Source organism: Dama dama, chromosome 19 (genome assembly GCF_033118175.1).
Source record: "Dama dama isolate Ldn47 chromosome 19, ASM3311817v1, whole genome shotgun sequence".
NCBI lineage: Eukaryota > Metazoa > Chordata > Mammalia > Artiodactyla > Cervidae > Dama > Dama dama.
In genome coordinates this window covers 68,603,981-68,629,666 of record NC_083699.1, presented here as the reverse complement: position 1 = coordinate 68,629,666, position 25,686 = coordinate 68,603,981, and the positions used below count along the sequence as shown (strand labels likewise).

Below are 25,686 nucleotides of genomic sequence, written 5' to 3'. Positions count from 1 at the left end.
ATTCTGACCTGGACCTCACTCTTGAGCGCCTGATCACCTCCTATCAGTGCCGTGCTCGCTGGAGGTCTCCACAGCACAACCTACAGATCCTGTCATCGCTTTCTCTTCTGCCACAGCGCATCTGCTTTTATCTGTTCTTTGTACAGAATGGCCCTGAATTTACCCATTTGCTTAGGTCATACATGTCTGGGAGTTAATCCTTGAGTCTCTCCCTCACCCCCTGACATGGAATCAAATGATAAATAGTGTGGATTCGGAATATCCTACATGTGTTTCTAGTCTCTCCACTTCACTCCCCCCACTCCTTGCTACAGGCATCTCTAGCTTATCTTCCTATAAAGATTATTTTTAACTGGTCTTCCAGCATCTGTTTCATCCACCAGTTCACCTCTGCTCTCTTTCGTCAGCTAAGTAAATAGACATTCAGTTAAAACAGTCTCATCCGGGTCCATCCCCTGCTTTCAACCAGTTTTTGGCTTTCTCTTATACTTAAAAAAAAAAAAAAAAAATTGAGAGGGCTTCCCAGGTGGCGCGAGTGGTAAAGAACTGCCTACCAGTGCAGGAGACATAAGAGACATGGGTTCGATCCCTGGATCAGGAAGATGCCCTGGAGGAGGGCACGGCAACCCTCTCCAGTATTCTTGTCTGGAGAATCCCACGGAAAGAGGAGCCTCATGGGCTACCGTCCATGGGGTTGCAGAGTCAGACACGACTGAGCACAGTGTGGAGTTTTCAGTGGTTTCTGTGATCTGGCCCCTACCCAGGCATTCTTCCTTTGCATTCACTCTGGTCTTCCTGGAATTTTTTTCATTTTCCGGACCTTACGTTCTCCATCACAGTTCTCACGAGGACTGTGCTCAGCCTGGAATATGCTTTTCCTCCCTCTTTGCTTTGGTGACTTCTGTATATCCTTCTGATTTTAAATATCACTACCAGAGGCTTTTCCTAATGTTCAGAGTGACCGTCTTTCCTCCCTTTATTCTTCCAATTATATTAATACTGCAAATACATAAACTGTACCAGGATAACATAAGACATTTGTGTTCATCCTGCCCATATTTAAAGAAGTCAATCAATATTGTGCTTATTTGCTTCAAACCATTTTTATTTAATTTTTAAATAGTTGATACATTCACATGGTTTAAAAATCGGTAAACATAAACGGGGATTCAATGAGAAGTCTTCCCTTCTGTGTCCTCTAGCCACCTAATTTCTATATTAATGTTATTAGTTTTATGTAGCCTTTCTGAGATATTTTATATATTCACAAGCAAATACAAATATATATTCTTCACCTAACCTTTGTACACAAGTGGTAGGTAGCATACCATGCACACTGCTTCATATCTTTTTATTTTAACATGTCGTAATATGTTTTTTAATAGATAATATTATGGAACTCATTCTGTATCATAGAGAACTTGTTCATTCTGTTTGTTTTGTTTTAAATAGCCACACAGTATTCTGTTGTTTAGATATTCCACAAGTCATTGCAGTAGTTCCCTGTTAGTGGACATTTAGTTTACTTTCAGTCTTCTTTACTACTCAAAATAATGCTATAATGAATAACCCCATATATAAATAATCCACACACACACACAGTTAGTGCATCTGTGGTATAAATTCTTGGATGTGGAATTGCTGGGTCAGAGAGTAATGTGGCTTGTCACTTTGATGACTGTTGCCAAATTGCTCTCCATGTAATTTTACCAATTTAGCTTGCCAGTTAACTGAGTTTTAAGAAACTGGGATCAATAATATTTTCAATATTTTTTTCAATAGTATTTCTTGGGACCACTTTCATTAAGTAAATACTGAATGATCTGTGCTGCTGCTGCTAAGTCGCTTCAGTCGTCTCCAACTGTGCAACCCCATAGACGGCAGCCCACCAGGCTCCTCCGTCCCTGGGATTCTCCAGGCAAAAACACTGGAGTGGGTTGCCATTTCCTTCTCCAGTGCTTGAAAGTGAAAAGTGAAAGTGAAGTGGCTCAGTTGTGTCTGACTCTTAGCGACCCCATGGACTGCAGCCCACCAGGCTCCTCCGCCCATGGGATTTTCCAGGCAAGAGTACTGGAGTGGGGTGCCATTGCCTTCTCCAATGATCTGTGCTAGCCACTGGTGATAAAGAAACAGGCTTTGCCTTCCTAGAGCTTACAGTGACTCAATATATAAATGAATCAAGTGAATATAAATTGCAACTACTAGAAAATAAGACAGTGTAATTAGAGAATAGTTGTTTCTTGGGTGGGGTGTGTGTACTAAGCAGGCCCAACTGATAACAGATAGAGCCCCCAAAATATGGTAGCTTGAAGAATGTGAAGTTTCTCTTTTATGTAACGTCCAGAGTGGGCATGTGGGTTAGCAGCACGGCTCTCCCATGTCCTGGGTTCCTGACATCTTGTGACTGCCCCATCCCCAGGGCCTAGTTGTCTGTTGCATCCCGCAGAAGGACTTGGGAAGTATTTTGTGGACCGGATCTGGTTGTACTATAGGAACTTGCCATTGACCAAAACAGTTGCACGGCTGTGTCTTAGTACAGCGGAGACTGGAAGTGAGTGTAATTGGAGCCATGTGCCCAGGAGGAAGAAGAAGTTTTTTGAGGACACCTGGGAGTCTCTGGCCCAGAAGTTAGGGCAGCATTAGCCAGAGTGGTGAGGGAAGACTCTGGAACTGAAACAATGAGAAAGAAGCATCCAAGCAGAAATTAGAAATCAGAACATTCTAGGAAGAAGGGAACAGTATGTGCAGATACTCTGAGGCATGTGAAAGATGTTGATCAGATCGAGGAACAGAAGGAATATGCTGTGTAGTAGGAGCCCAGGCAGCAGGATGAAGGCAGACTAGAGGAAAAGGTTGGAGAAAGGAGCATTGACCAGACTGTGCAGGTTGTTTACCCATTCATCCATCAGTGGGTGCTTGGGTTATTTCTTATTTTGGCTGTTTCAATACTACTACAGTGAACATAGGGGTACATATATCTTTCCAAGATAGTGTTTTTGTTTTCTTCACATAAATACCCAGAAGCAGAATTGAGGATCACATGGTTCAGTTCAGTTCAGTTGCTCAGTCGTGTCTGATTCTTTGTGACCCCATGGAATGCAGCACAACAGGCTTCCCAGTCCATCACCAACTCCTAGAGTTTACTCAAACTCATGTCCATTGAGTCAGTGATGCCATCCAACCATCTCATCCTCTGCCGTCCCCTTCTCCTCCCGCCTTCAATCTTTCCCAGCATCAGGGTCTTTTCTAATTAGAAAAAGTTCTTTGCATCAGGTGGCCAAAGTATTGGAGTTTCAGCTTCAACATCAGTCCTTCCAATGAACACTCAAGACTGATTTCCTTTAGGATGGACTGGTTGGATCTCCTTGCAGTCCAAGGGACTCTCAAGAGTCTTCTCTAACACGACAGTTCAAAAGCATCAATTCTTTGGCACTCAGTTTTTTGTAGTCCAACTCTCACATCCATTCATGACCACTGGAAAAACCACAGGCTTGACTAGACAGACCTTTGCTGGCAATGTAATGTCTCTGCTTTTTAATATGCTGTCTTGGCTGGTCATAACTTTTCTTCCAAGGACTAAGCATCTTTTAATTTCATGGCTGCAGTCACCATTGGCAGTGATTTTGGAGCCCCAAACAATAAAGTCTGTCACTGTTTCCACTGTTTCCCTATCTATTTGCCGTGAAGTGATGGGACCTGATACCATGATCTTAGTTTTCTGAATGCTGAGCTTTAAGCCAACTTTTTCACTCTCCTCTTTCACTTTCAGCAAGAGGATCTTTAGTTCTTCTTCACTTTCTGCCATGAGGGTGGTGTCATCTGCATATCTGAGGTTATTGATATTTCTCCTGACAATCTTGATTCCAGCTTGTGGTTCATCCAGCCCAGCGTTTCTCATGATGTACTCTGCATATAAGCTAAATAAACAGGGTGACAATATACATCCTTGACGTACTCCTTTCCAGATTTGGAACCAGTCTGTTGTTCCATGCCCAGTTCTAACTGTTGCTTCCTGACCTGCATACAGGTTTCTCAAGAGGCAGGTCAGGTGGTCTGGTAGGCCCATCTCTTTCAGAATTTTCCACAGCTTATTGCGATCCACGCAGTCAAAGGCTTTGGCATAGTCAGTTAAAGCAGAAATAGATGTTTTTCCGAACTCTCTTGCTTTTTCGGTAACCCAACAGATGTTGGTAGTTTGATCTCTGGTTCCTCTGCCTTTTCTAAAACCAGCTTGAACATCTGGAAGTTCATGGTTCATGTACTATTGAAGTCTGGCTTGGAGAATTTTGAGCATTACTTTACTAGCTTGTGAGATGAGTACAATTGTGCAGTAGTTTGAGCATTCTTTGGCATTGCCTTTCTTTGGGATTGGATTGAAAACTGACCATTTCCAGTCCTGTGGCCACTGCTGAGTTTTCCAAATTTGCTGGCATATTGAGTGCAGTACTTTCACAGCATCATCTTTCAGGATTTGAAATAGCTCAACTGGAATTCCATCACCTCCACTAGTTTTGTCCGTGGTGATGCTTCCTAAGGCCCACTTGACTTCACATTCCAGGATGTCGGGCTCTAGGTGAGTGATCATTCCATCATGATTATCTGGGTCATGAAGATCTTTTTTGTATAGTTCTTCTGTGTATTCTTGCCACCTCTTCTTAATATCTTCTGCTTCTGTTAGGTCCATACCATTTCTGTCCTTCATTGAGCCCATCTTTGCATGAAATGTTCCCTTGGTATCTCTAGTTTTCTTGAGGAGATCTCTAGTCTTTCACATTATATTGTTTTCCTCTGTATCTTTCCACTGATCACCAAGGAAGCCTTTCCTATCTCTCCTTGCTGTTCTTTGGAACTCTGCATTCAACAAATGGGTATATCTTTCCTTTTCTCCTTTGCTTTTCGCTTCTCTTCTTTTCACAGCTATTTGTAAGGCCTCCTCAGACAGCCATTTTGGTTTTTTGCATTTCTTTTTCTTGGAGATGGTCTTGATCCCTGTCTCCTGTACAGTGTCACGCACCTCTGTCCATAATTCATCAGGCACTCTATCAGATCTAAGCCCATATATCTATTTCTCACTTCCACTGTGTGATCATAAGATCATGTGGTAGTTCTGTTTTTAATTTTTTGAAGAACCTCCTCCATACTATTTTCCATATAATGGTTATACTAATGTATATTCCCATCATCAGTGTGTGAGGGTTTCCTTTTTTCTACATCCTCACCAGCAGTTGTCATTCGTTGTCTTTTTGAGAGTGATGTCTCATTGTGGTTTGGGTTTGCATTTCTCTAGTGACCAGCGATGTTGAGTTGCTTTTCTTGTGCATGATGGCCATCTTTGTGTCTTCTTTGGAAACGTGTAGTCAGATCTCCTGCCCATTTTTAAGTCAGATTATTTGGGTTTTTGCTATTGAGTTTTATCAGTTCTTTTTATGTTTGGAATATTATTAGCCTCTTATCAGATACATGATTGACAAATGTTTTCTCCCATTCAGGAGGTTGCCTTTTTGTTTTGTTGATGGTTTCCTCTATTGTACAGTAGCTTTTTAGTATAATGTAGTCTCATTTGTCTATTTTTGCTTTTGTTGCTTTTGCTTTGGTGTCAGATTAAAAAAATCATCACCAGGACTTGTGTCAGACCATCTGTGTTTCCTTCTAGGAGTTCTATGGCTTCAAGTCTTTAATCCATGTTGGGTTCATTTGGGGCTTTGGTGTAAAATGGTGGTTGAGTTTCATTCTTTTGTTATCTGGTTGTCTAGTTTTCATGACACCATTTAAATTAAGTAACTGATTTCTCCTCTGTGCTGGGTCTTCACCGTTGCACACAGGCTCTGTCTGGTCTCCCCGAGCAGGGGCCGCCCTTCGCTGCGCTGTGTGGGCTCCTCCTGTGGTGGCCTCTCAGTGCAGAGTGCGGGCTGCAGGGTTTCTGGTGCCCAGTCTTAGCTTCTCCGTGGCCTCGGGGATCTTCCTGATCCGGAGGTCAGACCTGTGTTCCAGCGTTGGCGGGTGAATTCTTAACCCCTGGACCACCAGGGAAGTCCCACGACACCCTTTACTGAAGAGAATAGCCTTTCTCCATTGTATATTTTTGGTTCTTTCTCATAAATTAACCGACTGTATACACATAGGTTTATTTCTGGGCTCTCTCTTCTGTTCCGTTGACTTGTGTGCTTGTTTTTATGCCAGTACTGTGCCGTTTTTAGTTACTGTAGCTTTGTAGTATAGTTTGGTATCAAGGAGTGTGATGCTTCCAGCTTTTTCTTTCTCAGGGTTGCTTCGACTACTTGGATATTTTTTGTGGATTACAAATTTTAAGATTTTGTTCTATTTTTTTTTGAAAACATGCCATTGGAATTTTGATAGGGATTGCATTGAATCTGTAGATTGCTTTCAGTAGTTCAGACATTTTAACAGCTTTGACTCTTCACTCTTAGAGTGAGCGTGGACAGTCTTCCACTGACTTGGTCTTCCATTTCTCTCACTACTGTCTTGTTTTCCATATAAAGCCGTTTTACCTCCTTGGTTAACTTTATGTCTCGCTTATTTTGTTCTTTTTGATGCATTTGTAAATGGGATTGTTTTCTTTTTCTGATATTTTCTTACTAGTATATAGAAATGCAATAGGTTTTTGTGTATTGATTTTGTATCCTGTAACCCTACTGGATTTATTATTTCCATAACTTTTCTAATGGAGTCTTTAGGGTTTTCCATATATAATGTTGCATCATGTGAAAGTAGCAGCCATTTTATTTCTTTATTTCCAATTTGGATGCTTTTTATTTCTCTTTCATGCTTAATTTGGATATCTGTTTTAAAAAGATTATTCTCGGGATTTGGAGAGTGGTTTGGTAAAAAGCAAGGGTGGAAGATGGGAGTTGATTTAGGAGGCTGTTGTGTTCGTCTAGGCAAGAGATGGTAATGACCTCGGATAGAGTAATGAAGAAGAGATGCCAGATGTGAGTTCTTATTTTGGAGATGGCTTTAGTAGTACTCGCTGATTGTTTCAGTGGAGGAATGGTTAGGCAGCTAAATGCATAGTAGTGGTTCAGTTAAAACAGGAAAGATGGAGAGGAGGGGCTCTAGGGTAAAGAATGTCTTTTGGACTGATCAGAAATAACCAGTTTTACTCTCTGGCCTTTTCCAGAAGAAGTTTGCTGACCCCTGGCATAAACAGTGCTCGCAAGGAAGGAAAGTGGCCAATAAAATATATGAGCCTGTTTATGGATATAACTTGCTAAAAGTTGCAGCTTTCATAATAAAATAATTTTCACTCTTGAAACATATTTGCAAGTTTGTGTTATAGAGCTGTCTAGAACATTAAAGTTTCAAAACCCTCTCTCTAATGTAAATGCTCATGTAGCTTTTGATTGAAGATTAAAGCTTGGAAGCGGTCCCCTGAATAAGTCTTTTCACCATCTGCTCTTGCAGGTGCGCCAGCAGTTCCCTGCCCCCCTTGGCTGGTCGGGCACCGAGGCTCCTGCCCAAGTCACTGTTGAGACGCACCCCGTGCAGGAGACGGCCTTCCACGGGGCCCCGCAGCAGAATGCGCTGCACCACCACCACGGGAACAGCGCCCACCACCACCACCACCACCACCACCACCACCACCACCACGGACAGCAGGCCTTGGGCAGCCGGGCCAGGCCACGGGTCTACAGTTCTCCGACAAACAGCTCCTCGACCCAGGATTCCATGGAGGTTGGCCACAGTCACCACTCCATGACATCCCTGTCTTCCTCAACGACTTCTTCCTCCACATCTTCCTCCTCTACTGGTAATCAAGGCAATCAGGCCTACCAGAATCGCCCAGTGGCTGCTAATACCTTGGACTTTGGACAGAATGGAGCTATGGACGTTAATTTAACCGTCTACTCCAATCCCCACCAAGAGACTGGCATAGCTGGACATCCAACATACCAATTTTCTGCTAATACAGGTCCTGCACATTACATGACTGAAGGGCACCTGACAATGCGGCAAGGGGCTGACAGGGAAGAGTCCCCCATGACAGGCGTGTGTGTGCAGCAGAGTCCTGTAGCTAGCTCGTGACTACATTGAAACTTGAGTTTGTTTCTTGTGTGTTTTTATAGAAGTGGTGTTTTTTTCCAAAAAAAACAAAGTGCAAAGCTGCTTGAATCAGAAGGAGATTAACACACTGAACCGCTACAGGAGGGCAAAGCTGACTTTTTTTTTTTTTTTTTTTAACTTGAAAAGATTGCAAAGGGACAATGAAGTTTTTAAAAGAGCCATGTCCAAACCCATCTTCTCGGATAGCTCAGAGGTGTCCTCTTTTTGCCGCCCCCATTTTAACTTGCCACATCCCGGTCACTTAGTGGGGTTTTTGTCTTTCTATTCCACAAAAGTTATTGTTCAGATGTTGGTCTTGCTCATTTGCCAACTAATTTTAAAATAAAAAGGCACTGCACATCATTTGCATACAGGGCCCCATGAGGGTGTTTTTCTCCCCCTTTTTGTTTTTCCTTTTTCTCCCCCCGCCTCCCGTTTTTGTTTTGTTTTTGTTCTGTTTGGGGTGGGGGGTGGGAAATTGGGGTTTTTAAGTCCTCTAAACACACTTGGGCACGGAAACGCAGTACTGTAAGAAGAGGGACCTCCAGCTCACACAGTCATCACCTTCAGCTGTATGGAAGGGACGGTTGTATCGGCGTGTGGAAGGCACAGGACGCATGCTGAGTGGCGGGATCAGCGCCCTCCTGTCTGAACCTCCTGAGGAGCAAAGCAGCACTGCCCTGGGATCCTGTGGGTCTCCCGTTGCCGAGGCCACAGAGAGAGAGGGACGGAACGTGACTGGTCTCCCATCCAAGGTGCACTGAGAAGCAATCAGCGGGTCAGTCGTGGCCAGTCCCGGGGAGGGCTGAGTGGTGGTCTTCGGGAAAACCTTTGGCCTTATGGATTTGGACTCGAAACTAAAAGAGCCTACCATTTCAGATGCAATCACTTTTGGACATGCTTTTGCAGACAGTCCTTAACGCTGAAAACACAGAGAATGGGTAATTCAAGAGGCCTTTCTTTTAAAACAGACTTTGGTGACCCACTAATTGTAAGGTATTGCAAGGTCACTTTGCGTGTGTCATAAAGTTGACTTCCTTATTGGTTGAAGGTCACAGAAGTAGTGGTTTGCTTTGATGGAAATAGCTACAGCTGTGTCCCTTCCTGCTTTTTACTTTTTCTTTTGCTTTTTCTCGGCACGTGGTATCTCCACCATTTCTTCTGCACAAAGATGTCTTCTGTTCATCCTGAACATTTTTAAAAAAAAAAATGCAGAATTTTATGTGACTGCTTTTTTGCCTCACAATTATGCTGTGAATTTTACAAAAATTTATTTTCTTTTTTGATAATTTATTGTACCAAAGCTGTTTTTATAGCACATAGATGTCTGTAACCAATAATGTAGCAGTTCTGCACTTTGACACAAGGTGTAACTAGACCATTTTTAAATGTCAGTTGAAAATTATGGCTGTACTATTGCTTAAACAAAACTGGAACTGTTGCTGAATCCATAGCCAATACATTTACAGCAGTCTGTGTACTGAACATGATAGATTGACACCTAACTCAAGATTACAACAGCTGTTACATCCTCAATGTGTTCAGGCTTCTGAAGGTAAAGGGACACTGGATCCAGAAGCTATGGAACCAGCAGTTGATTCTTGTATTCCTGATTAACCTACTTGTAAACTTGAAAGCAAGACCTCGATTGCACCAACAGGTCCAAAACACAAGCAGAGTAGAGCAGAACTCGCACGCGTGACCTGAGATGAGCAGGCTGGTGTTTTAACAGGTGCCTAGTTTTGAGATTATGCTGCCTTAATGTAACACAGTCTGGCAGTTGCTAAATTTGTGTTCCCATTTTAAATTGACCAATTTTACGGTGTTATACTTTTGAGCGGTTGAATTGGGAGAATGAAGATAAGAAATTTACCTGTCCAGGATCAAAGAAGCCTAGAAAAGAAGCAGTAATCTACCTCTGCCGATAACCCTGTTCAAAACAACTCAGCAGAAACACCACGTTACTTTTTATTGGTCAATTCCATGTGGCTGACTAGGTCAATTTTTTTCTGAACAAAAGCAGGTTTTTATATGTAAAACAGTGACAAAAGACAAAAAGGTTTAAAACTATGTGAATGTGAATGGAAACTTGGGAATATTCGTTTTTATAAAACCACAAAAAAATTTTTTTTGTTGTTAATCAGGAAATCCATATTTATTTTGTAATTAAATGTCAAGCCTGTGGATGATTTTTGAACTTGGTAGTTCATGAAGGTTTACAGTGAATAAAAGGATGTCATCTTGAGTCTAGCAATATCAAAAGGAATTCAGTAGTTACTGCTGTTTAGGAATATGAGGTGAAGATATACGTGGGTCAGGTCATTTTTTTTCTGTGCTGGTTGCCACATCTGAGCAAGCACCAAAAAAAAAAAAAAAGCAGTTTTAAACCGCTGTTTGCATAAAGGCAGCCGTCAGAGCCGACGCTCCTGCATACTGTGTTATGTTGCAGTCCAGTTTTGTGCGCTTTCCTACACGGTTTGGTTACAGGGCTTCTGTGCATTGTAAACATAAACAGCATGGAAAAGGGTAAATACCTGTGTGCAGATTGTAAGATCTGGTCCGGACTTGCTGTGTATATTGTAACGTTAAATGAAAAAGAACCCCCCTTTGTATTATAGTCATGCGGTCTTATGTATGATAAACAGTTGAATAATTTGTCCTCAGACTCTTTACTATGCTTTTTTTAAGATTAATTTAAGAAAAATGTAAACATAGTTTAAAAAAAAAAAATCTTCCTATGCAATTAACCTGGTCCAGGTAATGGTCTGGTAGGTATACCAACTAGAAGTTTTAAGTCAAATGTGTAGAAAGGAAAATCACAGTTACATCAACCTAGGCTTCGGAATCTTGAAAAAAAGTAAAAATTGGAGGTTTAACAGACCATTTTGATTTTTTAAGATTGACTCTTTACTGTATTCACAGGTTCTGTGTGATTGAAAATGCTAGTAGTTTATCATGTTGTGGATGGCGTAGGAGTTAGGTGGTTTTCTCTAGGCTTTGACCTGCATGGAAACACGAAAAACTACAAATCATACCCTTCCTCTTTCCCCAGATCCTTGGTGGACGTCTATCAGGGGCTTTCGTATACAGAATCTTAAGATTCCTGCCACAGTGAGTTAATTCTCACCAAACATTTCTCTTTATAAGTTAGCCTGTGTGAGTATAAAGTAAGGTAGCTTTCAGAAGGCAGAAAACTTAACTGTAAAAGTTGAATGTGATTTCGTTAAGTTCAGATTGACTACATAAAGTTGCACCTACCACATGTGCGAAAGGAAAACTTCCTTTAGCGTTTTTCTTAGGGTGATGAGCATTTACTTACGTAAGTGGCACATTTTATGTCAGACTCTAAAAAACCTAGGCTTGTTTTATGAATATTAGAGCTACCAAAAAAAAAAGTACAAGTGACATTCATTTAGGCTGCAGTAATCCTCTAAGGCCAGCAAGACGACCACTGCGTTTGCCGCATCACCCTCTTTTCAGCTCCTGTGTTGTTAAACTCAATTACAGTAAGTTATAATAAGGAAATACAATGCGGACAGAGCAAATGCTACCTTTCCTGTCGGTCCCCCAGTTTTCTCGTGGCCTGCCCTTGCTAGCTCTCAGAACACGAGTTCAGGGACTTCCCGTGTGGTCCAGTGGTTAAGACTCGAGGCTCCCGATGCCTGCATTCGGGCCCTGGTTGGGATCCCACCTGCTGCCCTGCTCAGCCGAAAAAGAGTATGAGTTCAGTACTCCTTTTAAAAGGTACCTCTAAGTGAAGGGTAATTGCTTTACAGTACTGTGTTGGTTTACGCCATACATCAACATTCATCAGCCATAAGTGTACACACGTCCCCTCCTTCTTGAACCTCCCATCCCACATTTCTCATTTTTATGTCCATTTTTGTCGTGTGGCCAAAGCTAATAGGTCAGATGATTCATTTCAGATAGAGAACTTGGTCTTCTTGCCATGTATTGGAAAAAAAAAAAGTGTGAAATTTTTTTTAAGATTAGGGTTGGGAGGATAACTGACTTTGGCATACTGAGACTGTATTCGGGTTCTCAGACTCCTGCTTGGGATGTCTGCACGTTGGGACGCTCTTGGTGTTGGGGAGGAGCAGAGTAGATGATCGCATTTTCTTAACCACAGATCTCCTCCCCTAGACTTGTTTCCTCGGGTAAAAACATACCTCAGGTGATTTCTAGTACAAAGAACAAGAAAGCCCTAGGAAGACAGCCTGTTCCATTCTTCATCACCCCTCGTGACATCGGCACGTGGCCTGTGTGTCCCCCGAGAACCGTCATGTGGGTATCACCTGGGCTGTCACCCTCTACTAGTCATGTCTGCCTGCCCCTGTGCGTAAAGCACCCATCATACTTTGTAGAAGATTCGCTCAGACGGTAAGTGGCCCATCGGTTGGTGCGTCTGTCTTTCTCTCGGGCGTCATGTACAGTCAAGATCCCCAGTTTCACCCTTTCACAGGAAAACATGATGGAAGGGCCCAGGTGTTCTTCCATCATCACCTGTAGGGATAACATTCACCTCAACACAGAAGGGCCCGGAGGTGTTTGTCATCAATGATTTTCCGGTTTATTACCTGAAATCTTCAAAGAGAAAAAAGTTTTTCTCCAACTAAAACACAGCGATTTAAATACGTGCCAAAGAACTAGGTAGAACCCCACAGGTTTCAGTATCTGCTTCATTGCCTGAAAACACAGAGGTTTTGTTCTTTACATGACAGAGGATGAGATGGTCTGATGGCATCACCGACTCAATGAACATGAGTTTGAGCAAACTCGGGGAGATAGTGAAGGACAGGGAAGTCTGGTGTACTACAGTCTGTGGGGTTGCAAAGAGGCACAGCTTAACGACTTCACACCTTGAGGATATGACATTTTTATTAAAAACAAGGGTTGGAATAATCTGTATGTTTCAGTCTTGGCATGTCATGAACTAACTGCCACCTGCAGCAGAACTTGGGGACGCTGCTTCCAAGGGGTAAGGACGAGCCTTCAGCTCGCTTCCTTGGGCCTTAACTGGTTGTCATAGTCCAGTCTCAAGTGGGTGCTGGGGAAGCGGAGTCCAGGAGTAGAAGTCTGGTTGGGGAGTAAAGCGCATTTTAAATGTGGGGCAGAAAAAACGGGTGGCGAAGTTCCCAGTGAAGGATGCGGGAGATGAGCCAGCAGAGTGCATCCCCACTCTTGGCAAAGGCGGTGCCCTTGTGTGGCGTCGGCGTGGCCAGCCACTTGCTCAGATACAGACAGACACGGGAGTTTTCAGACTGCAACACGTGGGAAGGCTGCGTAGGAACTGAAAAGTGAAAGTGGGGTCGCTCAGTCAGGTCTGGCTCTTTTGTAGGAATTACATACATGTTTATCTTAAAAGACCATAGTTAATTATGTTTACTGTTAAATTTCAAAAATTGTTACTTTTGAATTTTTTTTTTCTTTTATGGTTTTCCATTCTTGTAGATTCTACTCCCAGTATTGACTCGTTAACTCATATCCTATCATTGCCTCAGTAGTTCAGCTAAAGCTGCCGTCAAAGGGGAGGATTCGGAGCCAAAGGGAGGAGAGAGGGGCAGGCTCCAGGCGCGTGGCCGGTCCTCCCCGGGCAGGGCCAGGGAAGCCGGCCGAGCAGCTGGGGCCTTGCTGCCCAGGGAAGGGAGGAGACGGCCGAGCCGCAGGGAGGTCTGCCAGGAAGGGACGGCTTCCCCAGGAGAGGGTGGAGTTGGTGAAGGTGGAGCTCAGCTGGTGAGTCAGTCCCTCTTGACTCACTGCTCTCTGGGAACGCAGTAGCTGGCTTGGCAAGGGCGGGGCGCGTCACCTCCTTGGACACGGAGGTGACATGATGGTGTCCCATGGTTGGTTGTGTTGTTAAAGATCTGAGGCATAGTGTTGTGAAACAGCAACCCCAAGGAGAAAGTTTCTGTTCCGTGTACATCACAGGCCAGCCCCGTCTGTAGAACCAGTGACACGGCCCAGGACCCTGAGCTTGGGGAAGGAGCTGACTTCAGGAATTGTCCAGCAAATCTGTAAGCAAGATGTAGGGGGAAAACTGATTCTGGTGAACCCTAGGTGATCTTAATCAAACTGCTAAATCCCTGCTCATCAGCTTAAAACAGGAGCTTTTAATCCCGGCTGCACATCTGACTACTCACCTGTGCGTGCATGCATGCCAAGTTGCTCAGTCGTGTCTGACTCTGTGATCCCACAGACCGTGGCCCGCCAGGCTCCTCTGTCCATGGTGTTCTCCAGGCAAGAACGTTGCCATGCCCTCCTCCAAGGGATCTTTCTGACCCAGGGATCGAACCTATGTCTCTTAGATCTCCTGCTTTAGCAGGTGGGTTCTTTACCACCTGTGTTGATCACAGCCCCAGTATATTTGAGTCAGAGAGTTGGAGGTGGGGCCTGGGTCTGTCTTTCTAAGGTGTCTTTACAGGATGACCTGAAGATGCATGAGGCTAACCCAACAGGAGTCTGAATTGAAGACCATTTAAAAATAGTTTCATTACTGGAGTTTATACAATTAAATATGTGTCAATGAGTAATTAAAAGTCACCACTTAGCCTGCATTATAAAATATGATGAGTAAGCCTCGGAGAAAGTCAGGAAACAGCAGACTTCCGTTAAGTATATAAAACTTGGTTCCCTGTCCCCTCCCCATTTGGACAGGGGGGTGGCCTGACATCCTGGCGGAAGCTCTCAGGTCCCTTGTGCGAAGGGGGTGTGCTGAGGTGGTTTCCCAGGGGTGAGTCCGGGCCGTGCTCAGCCTCGCGCCGTCTTGGCAGGACCGGTGGTGGGTTCTCCAGGGCACCAGCCGCCTGGTCTGAGTGACAGGCCTTTGAGAAGCGCAGTGGCGACAAGATTTGGATTCACATCCTTGCTCTTAATGCTCGGCAAGTTGCTCTACTTCTCTAAACCTCACTGTTTTAAAAAATGAAAGTAGCTGTAGTATGCAGCCTGGGATCTTAGACAAGCATCACTGAGATAATCTACCTAAGAATCTTAGCACAATATAGGAGGTGCTCAATCAATATGATTTATAACTAGACAGCTTGAGTCCACAGCATGAATGAGTCCACGTCTATATAAATTTGACAAGCGCCCTGTGGGAAACTAGGTGAATAGTGTTCTCTGTGAATGTCTAAATAGGATTATTTATTTCTGGAGTCTGTAACTGGACGTTAACATTTCTTTCCTACTTGATTTTGCTACTGCACAGTACCTACATCTACTTGAGAATTTGAAGGTTGTATGTTTTGTAGCCTGCTCTGATACAAGGTATGATATTTAAATATTTTAGGAAGGATTTTTGTCTATAAAGGAAGCTTTTGGGAGGCCTGACTATATACAAAGGACACATTTTTTACCAAGCACTATTATTCGGCCTGTACGTCACATATCTAGTGGCCTTTTTCCCCTTGTCCCTTTTCCCACTTGAAGGCATATCTCACATGTTTAGCCGTCAGTGATTTGACTTAGATCAGGGAGAAAAGAGGAGAAGGAAGAAATTGGGTCCCACGTTCATAAACAGCAACTTCACTGGGGAAGCTTTCAGAACTTAGTTATAACCTACGTTTTAAAGGCATTGGGTGGCTGACTGCTGCTGGTTTTTTTGTTTTTATTCTTACTTTATTAATGTTTTTGAGGACTCTGCCTCCGCCAGCTTAGGGGGCCCGTACTGTGACCCCCTTCACTCTGTATTCCTCTGATGCCCTGCATTCCTAGGGCATACTCCCTCCCTCAGAGCAGCGCAAGGGCAGACTTTCCTTCTAGTTAGAATATACGTACGTGGCCAACGTTACCTCATCAGAGCCTATGGTTACGACTGGATGGAGCTCATGATGGATCTAATGATGGGATTTTAATGTTCCCTTAAGGTAGAGAAAATGCTTTCGGGAGACGAGTTCCTCGTGATCTTACCACTAAACTTCAAACATTTCGAAAAACTTGGTTTGAGTTTTTCCGTAAGCTATTACAGTGTTAGTCGCTCAGTTGCAACTGACTCTTTGCCACCCCATGGCCTGCAGCCCGCCAGGCTCCTCTGTCCATGGGAGTCTCCAGGCAACAGTACTGGAGTGGGTTGTCATGCCCTCCTCCAGGGGATCTTCCTGACCCAGGGATCAAACCCAGGTCTTCCTGCACTGCAGGCGGATTCTTGATCACTGAGCCACCAGGGGACCTGTATATTCCAAAAAGTAACAGACTCATGCCTGCCTTGAGCACTGGAATGTTTTAGGGCTTCCGAGGGGATTGAGGTCATGTAGCCCTCGCCACCTGGCGGCGTCTGGGGGACCGGCAGCGTCAGCATAACCCGTTCTGCCTGTTAGAAATGCAGACTCTCAGGCCCGGCCCAGACCTCCTCAGAACCTGCACATGAACAAGGCCTGCCGGCCTCACACGTCACACTGGAGAAAAGCGGAGAGTTGAAGCAGCTTGTTGAAAATGCCACGCCTGATCCGGGACAGCCTTCAGCTTACAGGCCGTGTTCTGGCCAGCTCACCACACTGACCTTGACTCTTGGGATCACGTAACACAGCCTGCAGCTGGACAACCCCTCCAGCTGCTGTGATCGCCAGAAGTGGAGCTCCTGGTGGGGCTAATTTAATATCAATGTAGCACCGAAGAACTGAGGCCTTCGAACTGGGGTGTTGGAGAAGACTCCTGAGAGTCCCTTGGGCTGCAAGGAGATCCAACCAGCCCATCCTAAAGGAAATCAACCCTGGTGGCCCAGACAATAAAGAATCTACCTGCAATGCAAGAGACCCAGGTTCAATTCCTCGGTCAGGAAGATCCCCTGGAGAAGGGAATGGTGACCCACCCCAGTACTTTTGCCTAGAGGGTTCCATGGACAGAGGAGCATGGTGAGCGACTAGTCCATGGGGGTCACAGATGAGCCACTAACAATTTCTGCTCTGGTATGACCCACCCAGTTAAGGATGGTTTTTCCATTTTAAGTGGTTGAAAAACATCAAACAAATAAGAATTTCATGATGTGAAAATTACATGAAATTTAAATTCCAGTACCCATACATGAAGTCTTACTGAAACACCACCATGTTTTAAAATGTGCACATTCCCTGTGGTTGCTTCTTGTTTGGAGGCCTGAGTGCTGAGTTGCCACAGTGAGCTTGCGTGGCACGGGCGTTTCAGCGGCTGCTTGGTGGCCTGCGGGGGCAGTGAGTAGTGAGTCGACAAGTGTTTTCAGTGCTGCGTGGGGTACTGTGTCACACGCTTATTTTTTATTACCAATGTCAAACCAGCCATCATGTCAAAACAGAGTGGCTTTCGAATGTCACTGCTTTTAAGGCATGGTGGAGTATGGGTTATTTCCCTCCTGAGTTGGGTGACAACATACAACAATATGGAAGCTGTCACATTACAAAGAATACAATCTATGTTGGCATTTCCAGGTAAACTACTGGTAGACTACTATGTTATCCATCAAACTACTTCTAACTCACAAGAAAGCAATGGATGGTCAGAAAAGTTAGAAAATTTTAAATTGAATATCTAATCACAGACTTTCTCCACAGAAGTAAAAAATGAAAATGAGGCTGCAACCAGAGTAAGTTTCTGACTGGTGTATGTTAGCCAGTCTAGGAAAGCCAGTTACCTATGGTGGGTTAATTCAGTCAGGTTTGATTCAGCGGCTGGAGAAACATCATTGGAGAAATTAAGCTTGTCTGGAACTACCAGCCATTCAATGATAACCGTCTAAAAACAAAACAAGACAGAACACCTGAGTTACTTGGCTGCACCGTGATCTTAGTTGCAGTATGTGGGATCTAGTTCCCCAACCAGGATTCAAACCCAGGCCCCCTGCATTGGAAGTGCAGAGTCCTAGCCACTGGACCACCAGGGAAGTCTCTCAGTGATGACAGTTGCTCAAAGTGTTGAGATAGGAACAACGTCAACAGTCAATTAGAAAAGCAAATGGTTTTGAGTGTTTTCCCCGACTCTTATTACAAGAGTTGACATTCATTAGTTTATTTGAAGAGTCTGTGCCAAGTTGGAAATAACTGAAGAATTAGTCTTTGTTAGTGGCATCATTGACTCAATGGACGTGAGTTTGAGCAAACTCCGGGAGATAGTGAAGGACAGGGAAGCCTGATAGGCTGCAGTCCATGGGGTTGCAAAGAGTCAGACATGACTGAGCGACTGAACAACAACCTGTGTGTAGCAACTACAGGCAAAAATATTTTCAAAGTTGAGAAAACTAATTCAGTACAACAACCTGAAGTGGAATCTGCTAAGATGTGTTATAATTGATGGTGAAAAAAAATACATGAAGTGGAAAAAGCCTTAAAAGGACAAACTTGGGAAGCTTGTGATAATATAGGGTGTTTAAACCTTAGGATTACCCATTGTAGAATTTAAATCAACAGAAATTATGTGGAATATAGTTGAATCATGTGTTACTGAACCAGTATTATGAACTGTGAACTTTAGTTGCTGCTGTGGACTTACCTGTCAACAGTTCGATGAATTTTTGTTAGAAATAGTAGCTGAAAATCCTGACCTGGCCTATAACACAGTCTCTCGATGGCTTAGTAGTCGTGAAGTTTATTTCAATTTTTTAAAAGATTTTATTTTTTAAAGTTTATTTTTAAATTGGAGGAAAATTGCTTTACAATGTTGTCCTGGTTTCTGTGGTACAGTATTGTGAATCAGCCATAATTAAACATATATCCGTCCCTCATCCCTTCCCCTATCCCATTCATCTCAGTTCAGTTCTGTTCAGTTGCTCAGTTGTGTCTGACTCTTTGTGACCCCTTGGACTGCAGCACGCCAGGCTTCCCTGTCCATCACCAACTCCCAGAGTTTGCTCACACTCATGTCCATCGAGTCGGTGATGCCATCCAACCATCTCATCCTCTGTCGTCCCCTTCTCCTCCTGCCCTCAATCTTTCCCAGCATCAGGGTCTCTTTTCCAGTGAGTCAACTCTTTGCATCAGGTGGCCAAAGTATTGGAGTTTCAGCTTCAACATCAGTCCTTCCAATGAATATTCAGGACTGGTCTCCTTTAGGATGGACTGGTTGGATCTCCTTGCAGTCCAAGGGACTCGCAGGAGTCTTCTCCAACACCACAGTTCAAAAGCCTCAGTTCTTTGGCGCTCAGCTTTCCCATTCATGTAGGTTGTCGGAAAGCACCAGGTTGGGCTCCCTGTGCCATACAGTGGCCTCCCACCTGCCTTGCATTTTAAACATGATAGTATATATGTGCCAATACTACTTTCTCAATTCGACCCACCCTCTCCTTCCCCCACTGTGTCTACAAGTCCATTTTCTATGTCTGAGTCTCCATTATTTCCATTTTTGAGCTCAGGACCATGACTGAAATTGTTCTGAATAAGAAGAACTACCCTCAGCCATCACTGTCAAATGCTAAACAGCTTTGGAAATTAGCCTTTGCTTCAGATTTGATAATATATCAATTAATTCTGTCTAAAATCAGAAGGGAAAACAGTGCTTAAATGTGGAATTCACACTATGGTAAAGTCATTTCAAGAAAAACTAACATTACTGAGATCACAGCTAATATTAACATGTCAAAAGTTGAAACACAAAGCCAGAGTTCCAGTCCCACACACATTAGCAGTGAGTGCGTGCTAAGTCGCTTTAGTCGTGTCTGACTCTTCGGGACCCCACAGACTGTAGCCCGCCAGCCTCCTCTGTCCTTGGGATTCTCCATGCAGAAATACTGGAATGGGTTGCCATGCCCTCCTCCAGGGGGAATCTATATTATCTGAGTTCAAACAGCAGCTCCACCAGCCGTTTTTAGACCTTGATGTAAATCCCAAAGAAACGTCAAATTTCAAGCTTTGAAATTTCCCAAAGAAATGTGAAATGAGCCACATTTCAAGATCCATTTAACTGCAACTAAGGAGTTTCCACACAACCTTCAGTTGAAGTGATTAATCTGCTAAAACGCAAACATCAAGAGAAAAATGTAATAGAATTCTACAAATGTCTTTCAAGTGATAAATATGCTCAGTTAAAAATCCTGTGCTCATGAACCGATACCAGCGTGGGGAGGTACCTGTCCATGGGAAGACACTTCCAAAGATGAGATATGTAAAATTTCATTACAAATCAGCATTAACAGATAAACATGTGCAATTTATCTTGATAAATCTAGCTTTGAACTTCAATTAAGTGAAACATTATCCCCCCTAAGGATTCAAATTATTCTCATTGCTAGACCTCTAGTACCAGAAAGTTATAATTATTACTATATTTTACTTTCGCCAATGAAGTTTTTTCTTTTATTTTGTATATATAAATCCTATGCAGTGCTCGCTTCGGCAGCACATATACTAAAGTTGGAACGATACAGAGAAGATTAGCATGGCCCCTGCGCAAGGATGACACGCAAATTCGTGAAGCGTTCCATATTTTAAAAAAAAGAAAAAAAAAAGAAAAAAAAAAAAAATCCTATGCAATATCCTGCATTTTTGTCTCTTGGCCCGGAAAACCTAAGACATTTAATATCTAGTGTCTTAAAAAGTCTGTCTTCCCCTACAACAGATGACGTGAGGAAGGAGTAAGTGGGTTCAGCCTCCTAGATGGCTACCCCAAAAAGGCAGGTTTGAGGGGGTAGGGGACTCTTCGGCCCCACTCCCAGAAACAATCTCTGCTCCCCAAGGAGTCTCCGGGCCGTGGTCTGTTGCTGTGCGAGCAGGCCGTGTGCAGAGAACCACCAGTGGCCCAGCCGTGTGTCCCGCAGCACGGAGTGACAGGCCAGGCTGTGGCTCAAAGCTTGTCTGCTGACCACATGTGCCCTTGGGTGCCTGACCTCTGCTCGTTTGCCCATGCAAAGGCAGTGGGAGGTTTACTTTTTTCACCCGGTGCCGACCAATTCTCCGGTTCTCTGCAGACATTAACCTGTTGTCCAGCGATTCAATTAAATTCTGATGCTATATGCCTGGAGTTGGGCTTCCCAGATGGCACTCGTGGTGAAGAACTCAGCTGCCAGTGCAGGAGACAGATGCAGGTTTTGATCGGGAAGATCCCCTGGAGGAGGGCACGGCAACCCACTCCAGTATACTTGCCTGGAAAATCCCATGGACAGAGGAGCCTGGCGGGGCTACAGCCCAGGGGGTCACAAAGTGTCAGACACGACTGAAGCGACTCAGCACGCACCCGCACCTGGAATTAGCGTCAGATTCTGCAGGTTAATGGGGGTTCAGGCTCATAAGACAGCCCCCACTTCAGGTGCCAACCGCAAGTTCTCAGCCTCCTATGCTTCTGATCAACCAGGGAACTCAAGCTCTGTAGGTCTGTTTCCTTATCTGTAAAATGGGGATGAAGCTATGACCCAGCTCGTGGGGTACTGTGGGATTAAGTGAGTTAATACGCCTGAAGTGCTTAGTACTTAGCTTAAGGTTCTGGAAAGTTCCTTCAACAGCTGCCACCCTCCCGGCCCACTGACTCGCAGCCTCCCGTGTGCCGGCTTCACCAGCCCCTCAAATGCACCTGCACCAACCTTGGCCCCTTCAGCGATGCCATCCCAGTCATCCTTCCATGACCCAAGGCCCTGTCCGGGCTCCAGGGCGCCTGTGTGTGCCCCCAGTCACCCACCTGGCACCCGTGTTAAAGGTCACAGTGTCCATCCGCTGAGCATCTGGGAGGCAGGGGCCGTGTCGCATCCCCCTCCCGCCAGTGCCAAGAGTGAAGTCAGGGCAGGATACGGGGTGCAGGCGGAATAAAAGGATGGAAACACTTGCTTCTTGGGAAGAAAGAATATGGCCTGAACCATGAAGTCTCTTCCAAAATCATTGTCATGTTTGTTTCTTTGGGACTCCTGCAAGCAGGAAGCAGCTCACAAAATCACGGACCCTCTCAGACCCGGCAGGACGTTCTCAGGCTGCAAACAGGAGCCAGCGACCTTCACCCCTCTGACTTTAGGGAAACAGAGGGGTGCTCCTCCTCTGTTCATGGTGTCAACTGAGAGAACACACAATGTAAAAGTTACAAGTTTAGTTTTATTCAGGGACCTACCAACAGACTTTATTTTTGGGGGCTCCAAAGTCACTGTGGACAGTGACTGCAGTCATGAAATTAAAAGATGATTGCTCTTTGGAGGAAAAGCTATGACCAACCTAGACAGCGTATTAAAAAGCAGAGACATCACTTTGCTGTCAAAGATCTGTCTAGTCAAGGCTATGGTTTTTCCAGTGGTCATGTATGGATGTGAGAGTTGGACCGTAAAGAAAGCTGAGCGCTGAAGAACTGATGCTTTTGAACTGTGGTGTTGGAGAAGACTCTTAAGAGTCCCTTGGACAGCAAAGAGATCCAACCAGTCCATCCTTAAAGAGATCAGTCCTGAATATTCACTGGAAGAACTGATGTTGAAGCTGAAACTCCAGTTCTTTGGCCACCTGATGTGAAGAGCTGACTCACTGGAAAAGACCCTGATGCTGGGAAGGATTGAGGGCAGGAGGAGAAGGGGACGACAGAGGATGAGACGGTTGGATGGCATCACCGACTCAGTGGACATGGGTTTGGGTAAACTCCAGGAGTTGGTGATGGACAAGGAGGCCTGGTTTACTGCAGTTCATGGGGTCACAAAGAGTCGGACACGACTGAGTAACTGAACTGAACTGAGCCTTCTCCCCTTTCTTGGACTAACTTTCAACCCTGGAGCGTGACCAGGCTCTCCCAAGCCACTGTGGCTTTCGAATAAAAAATAACTGTGGTGACAAGCCGGGATGTCCCTGGTTGGGCCCATGCCCCGCCCTTGCCTGTCCCAGCCGGGTCCCCTGTCTCCCCAACACCCCTCCTGTCCCTGGGCACCCTGGCTGCTCTCCAGCAGGGCCTGAGAGACTCTCTGGCCTTCGCCTTCCTCATGGCCGATCCTCACGTCTGCAGAGCTGAGGTGGTGAGCTGCGCTGAGCGCCCAGTGCTCCGTCCTAGGGCTGCCCTGTCCCCAGGGCGGCGTGGGGGAAGCTCTGCGCGTGTCCGCTGCAGGACACCTTCCAGACAGTTCCACTGGTTTGCTGCTCCTCCGATCTGACTTCCGGGACTCGCCCTCCTTGGGAGAAGTTATTTCCTCCTTCCCTTTTGCAGAAACCCCTGGCAGCTGCCTGGGCTGGCCTTTGGGGCAGCGGCGTGAGTGCTAAGCCACATTAGGCTGTGTTTGATCTCTGGTTAGAGTGTGATTTGGGTGCTCTTGGAGGGCATTTTATAGAATATTTTTCATGACAAAATGTAAATTAGAATTTAGTTTTTAACTGTGGTGAGGACAAAAAGGTCATGAGCTTCCCAAACTAGAAGCATTCAGACACTTTTTGAATTTTTACGATAATATACCAAAATCACTTTAATATACTTTTTGCTGAAAACTTTATTTCACCACAAATTACTTCACTAATTTGCATCTCTAAAAAATGACAATATTCTGCTTAAACAAACAAAATTAATAATAATACCTTACTGTCTCAAATACTAGGTCTGTGATCAAGTTTCCCCATTGCCCCAAAATATATTTCACAGCTGGTTTGTTCAAGCTAGGATTCAATCAACATCAAGATGTTGCATTTAGCTGTTCTGTTTCTCAAGTCTCCTTAGATCCGGGGTGGTTTATTCTCTATGTTTTGGATGATAGAAAAGTTTTCCTCTATGGCTAATTCATATCAATGTATGACAAAACCCACTGAAATGTTGTGAAGTAATTAGCCTCCAACTAATAAAAAAAATAAAAAATAAAAAGTAAAGGAAAAAAAAAAAAAGAAAAGTTTTCCCCACTCTGATGTGTTTAATAGTTTCATTTTTTACATTAAAATCTTTGATCCATTTGGAATTTATTCTACTGTGTCTTGTGAGAAAAGGATCTGATTTTGAATTTCCGCAAATGGCTATCTGGGTGTTTCAACACATTTTATTAAGAAGCCCATCTTTCCCCCATTAATTAAAGATCTCACATGTATTCTTTGTCAAATGGTAACTGTCGTAATTACTTGGGTCTTTTGTACCTTCTAATGTATGACATTAGTTTGTAAGTCCATCCACATGCCACAAGTGCGGCTGTTTCCGTTACAGAAATTTTAAGGCATGTTTTAGTATTTTGTAGGCTAGTGGCCCCACTTTATCTTTCTTTTCATCATGGTTTTACCAGTTATTCTTGCTGCTTTATTTTTTCCTATAGGACTTTTAGAATAACTATATCTAATTTTAGAAGAAAATTCTGTGAATGATGAATTGACTTGGGAATTCTGGGGATGAAGATTTAACTTCTTTGATGTTGAGTCATCTTATCTGAGAGCCTGGTATGTCTTTTCATTGGTTAAATCCACTTTTTCATTGGTCTTTCAGGAGCATTTAAAATTTTTTTCTCATGTAAGTTTTACACAATTCTTTTAAATTTTATGCTGAGATATTTTTCCTTTTTTGCCTGTACTATAAGTGAAATTTTCTGTTCTAATTAGTTACTATATGAATATATGAAGGCTATTTATTTTATGGTATTTTAATGTTAATTTTATATCTTTGCTAAATTCTCTCATTTTTATAGTAGTTTGTTTACGGAGTCTTGTATTTTTCTAGTATGCAATAAGGGCTTCCCTGGTGGCTCAGATGGTAAAGAATCTACCTGCAATGTAAGAGACCCAGGTTTGATCCCTGGGTTGGGAAGATCCCCTGGAGAAGGAAATGGAAGCCCACTCTAGTATTCTTGCCTGGACAATTCTATACACACCGGAACCTGGCTGGCTACCGTCCATGGGGTCACAAAGAATTGGACATGACTGAGCAACAAACACACAGTATGCAATAAAATCATCTGCAAACAGGGATGTTTTCTATTTTCCTTCTAGTGATTATCTTTTTGTTGTTCTCTCATCTCATGAGATGCTGAAACTGAAGCTCCAATACTTGGACCACCTGATGCCAAAGCCAACTCATTGGAAAAGACCCTGATGCTGGGAAAGATTGAAGGTGGAAGGAGAAGGGGATGACAGAGGACGAGATGGTTGGATGGCACCACCGACTCAATGGACATGAGTTTGAGGAAGCTCTGGGAGGTGGTGAAGGACAGGGAAGCCTGGCGTGCTGCAGTCCAAGGGGTCGCAAAGAGTCAGACACGACTGAGCGACTGAACAACAACCACATCAAATGATGTTGACCAATCATTCCAGTGCAGTTACTATCTTACTCCTGACTTCAGTGAGAATGCCTCCAGTGTTGCCTCCTTAAGTAAACATTCTTTCTCTTTTTGCCTTAAACTTGACTTCCTTTATAATTAGTGCAATTGTACCAGTCATCTCTGGATTAGTGTTTGCATCATATATCTTCTACTCTCCTTTTAATTTCAGCCCTTCTGTATCTTTTTGTTTTCTATGTACCTTTTGTCAACAGCGTATAGTCAGCCTGGACATATTTTTATCTAGTTTGAAAATCTTTTTGTTTTTAATTGGAGCTTCAATCCACTTTGATTTAATGTAAGTGCTGACATATTCGGAATTATATATTATTTGGAATTGCATTACATTATCTATTCTTTCTTCTCCCAGTGATTTCTATCTACATGTGATTTTCTTCTTCATTTGGATTGATTGCATATTTTAAAATTATTATTCTATTTTCTCCATCAGTCTGGAAATTATCCAACATTCTACTCATGGTTACCATGGAGATTTAAAA

At 43.8% G+C, this 25,686-nt stretch overlaps 1 protein-coding gene, 1 long non-coding RNA gene and 2 other non-coding genes across 9 annotated transcripts in view; 3 read left to right on the top strand and 1 right to left on the bottom strand.

Moving 5' to 3' along the window:
• Positions 1–10,726, top strand: part of DYRK1A (dual specificity tyrosine phosphorylation regulated kinase 1A) — a 142,154-nt gene extending 131,428 nt beyond the window's left edge. For all 6 annotated transcript variants that reach the window (XM_061167325.1, XM_061167323.1, XM_061167320.1 and 3 more), the window contains one exon: positions 7,423–10,726. In XM_061167325.1, coding sequence (XP_061023308.1) covers positions 7,423–8,043 — 621 coding nt within the window. In that variant the 3' untranslated portion in view covers positions 8,044–10,726. The remainder of the gene's footprint in view (positions 1–7,422) is intronic.
• A 1,057-nt stretch (positions 10,727–11,783) lies between these two features.
• On the top strand, positions 11,784–25,636 carry LOC133073608 (uncharacterized). Its single transcript, XR_009697013.1, has 3 exons — positions 11,784–12,441; positions 24,194–24,314; positions 24,592–25,636. It is a non-coding gene; the product is annotated as an uncharacterized LOC133073608 (long non-coding RNA).
• TRNAG-UCC (transfer RNA glycine (anticodon UCC)) lies at positions 17,836–17,908 on the bottom strand. Its single transcript has one exon. It is a non-coding gene; the product is annotated as a tRNA-Gly (tRNA).
• On the top strand, positions 20,340–20,446 carry LOC133074355 (U6 spliceosomal RNA). The gene has a single exon (XR_009697189.1). It is a non-coding gene; the product is annotated as a U6 spliceosomal RNA (small nuclear RNA).
• Positions 25,637–25,686: the final 50 nt, after the last annotated feature.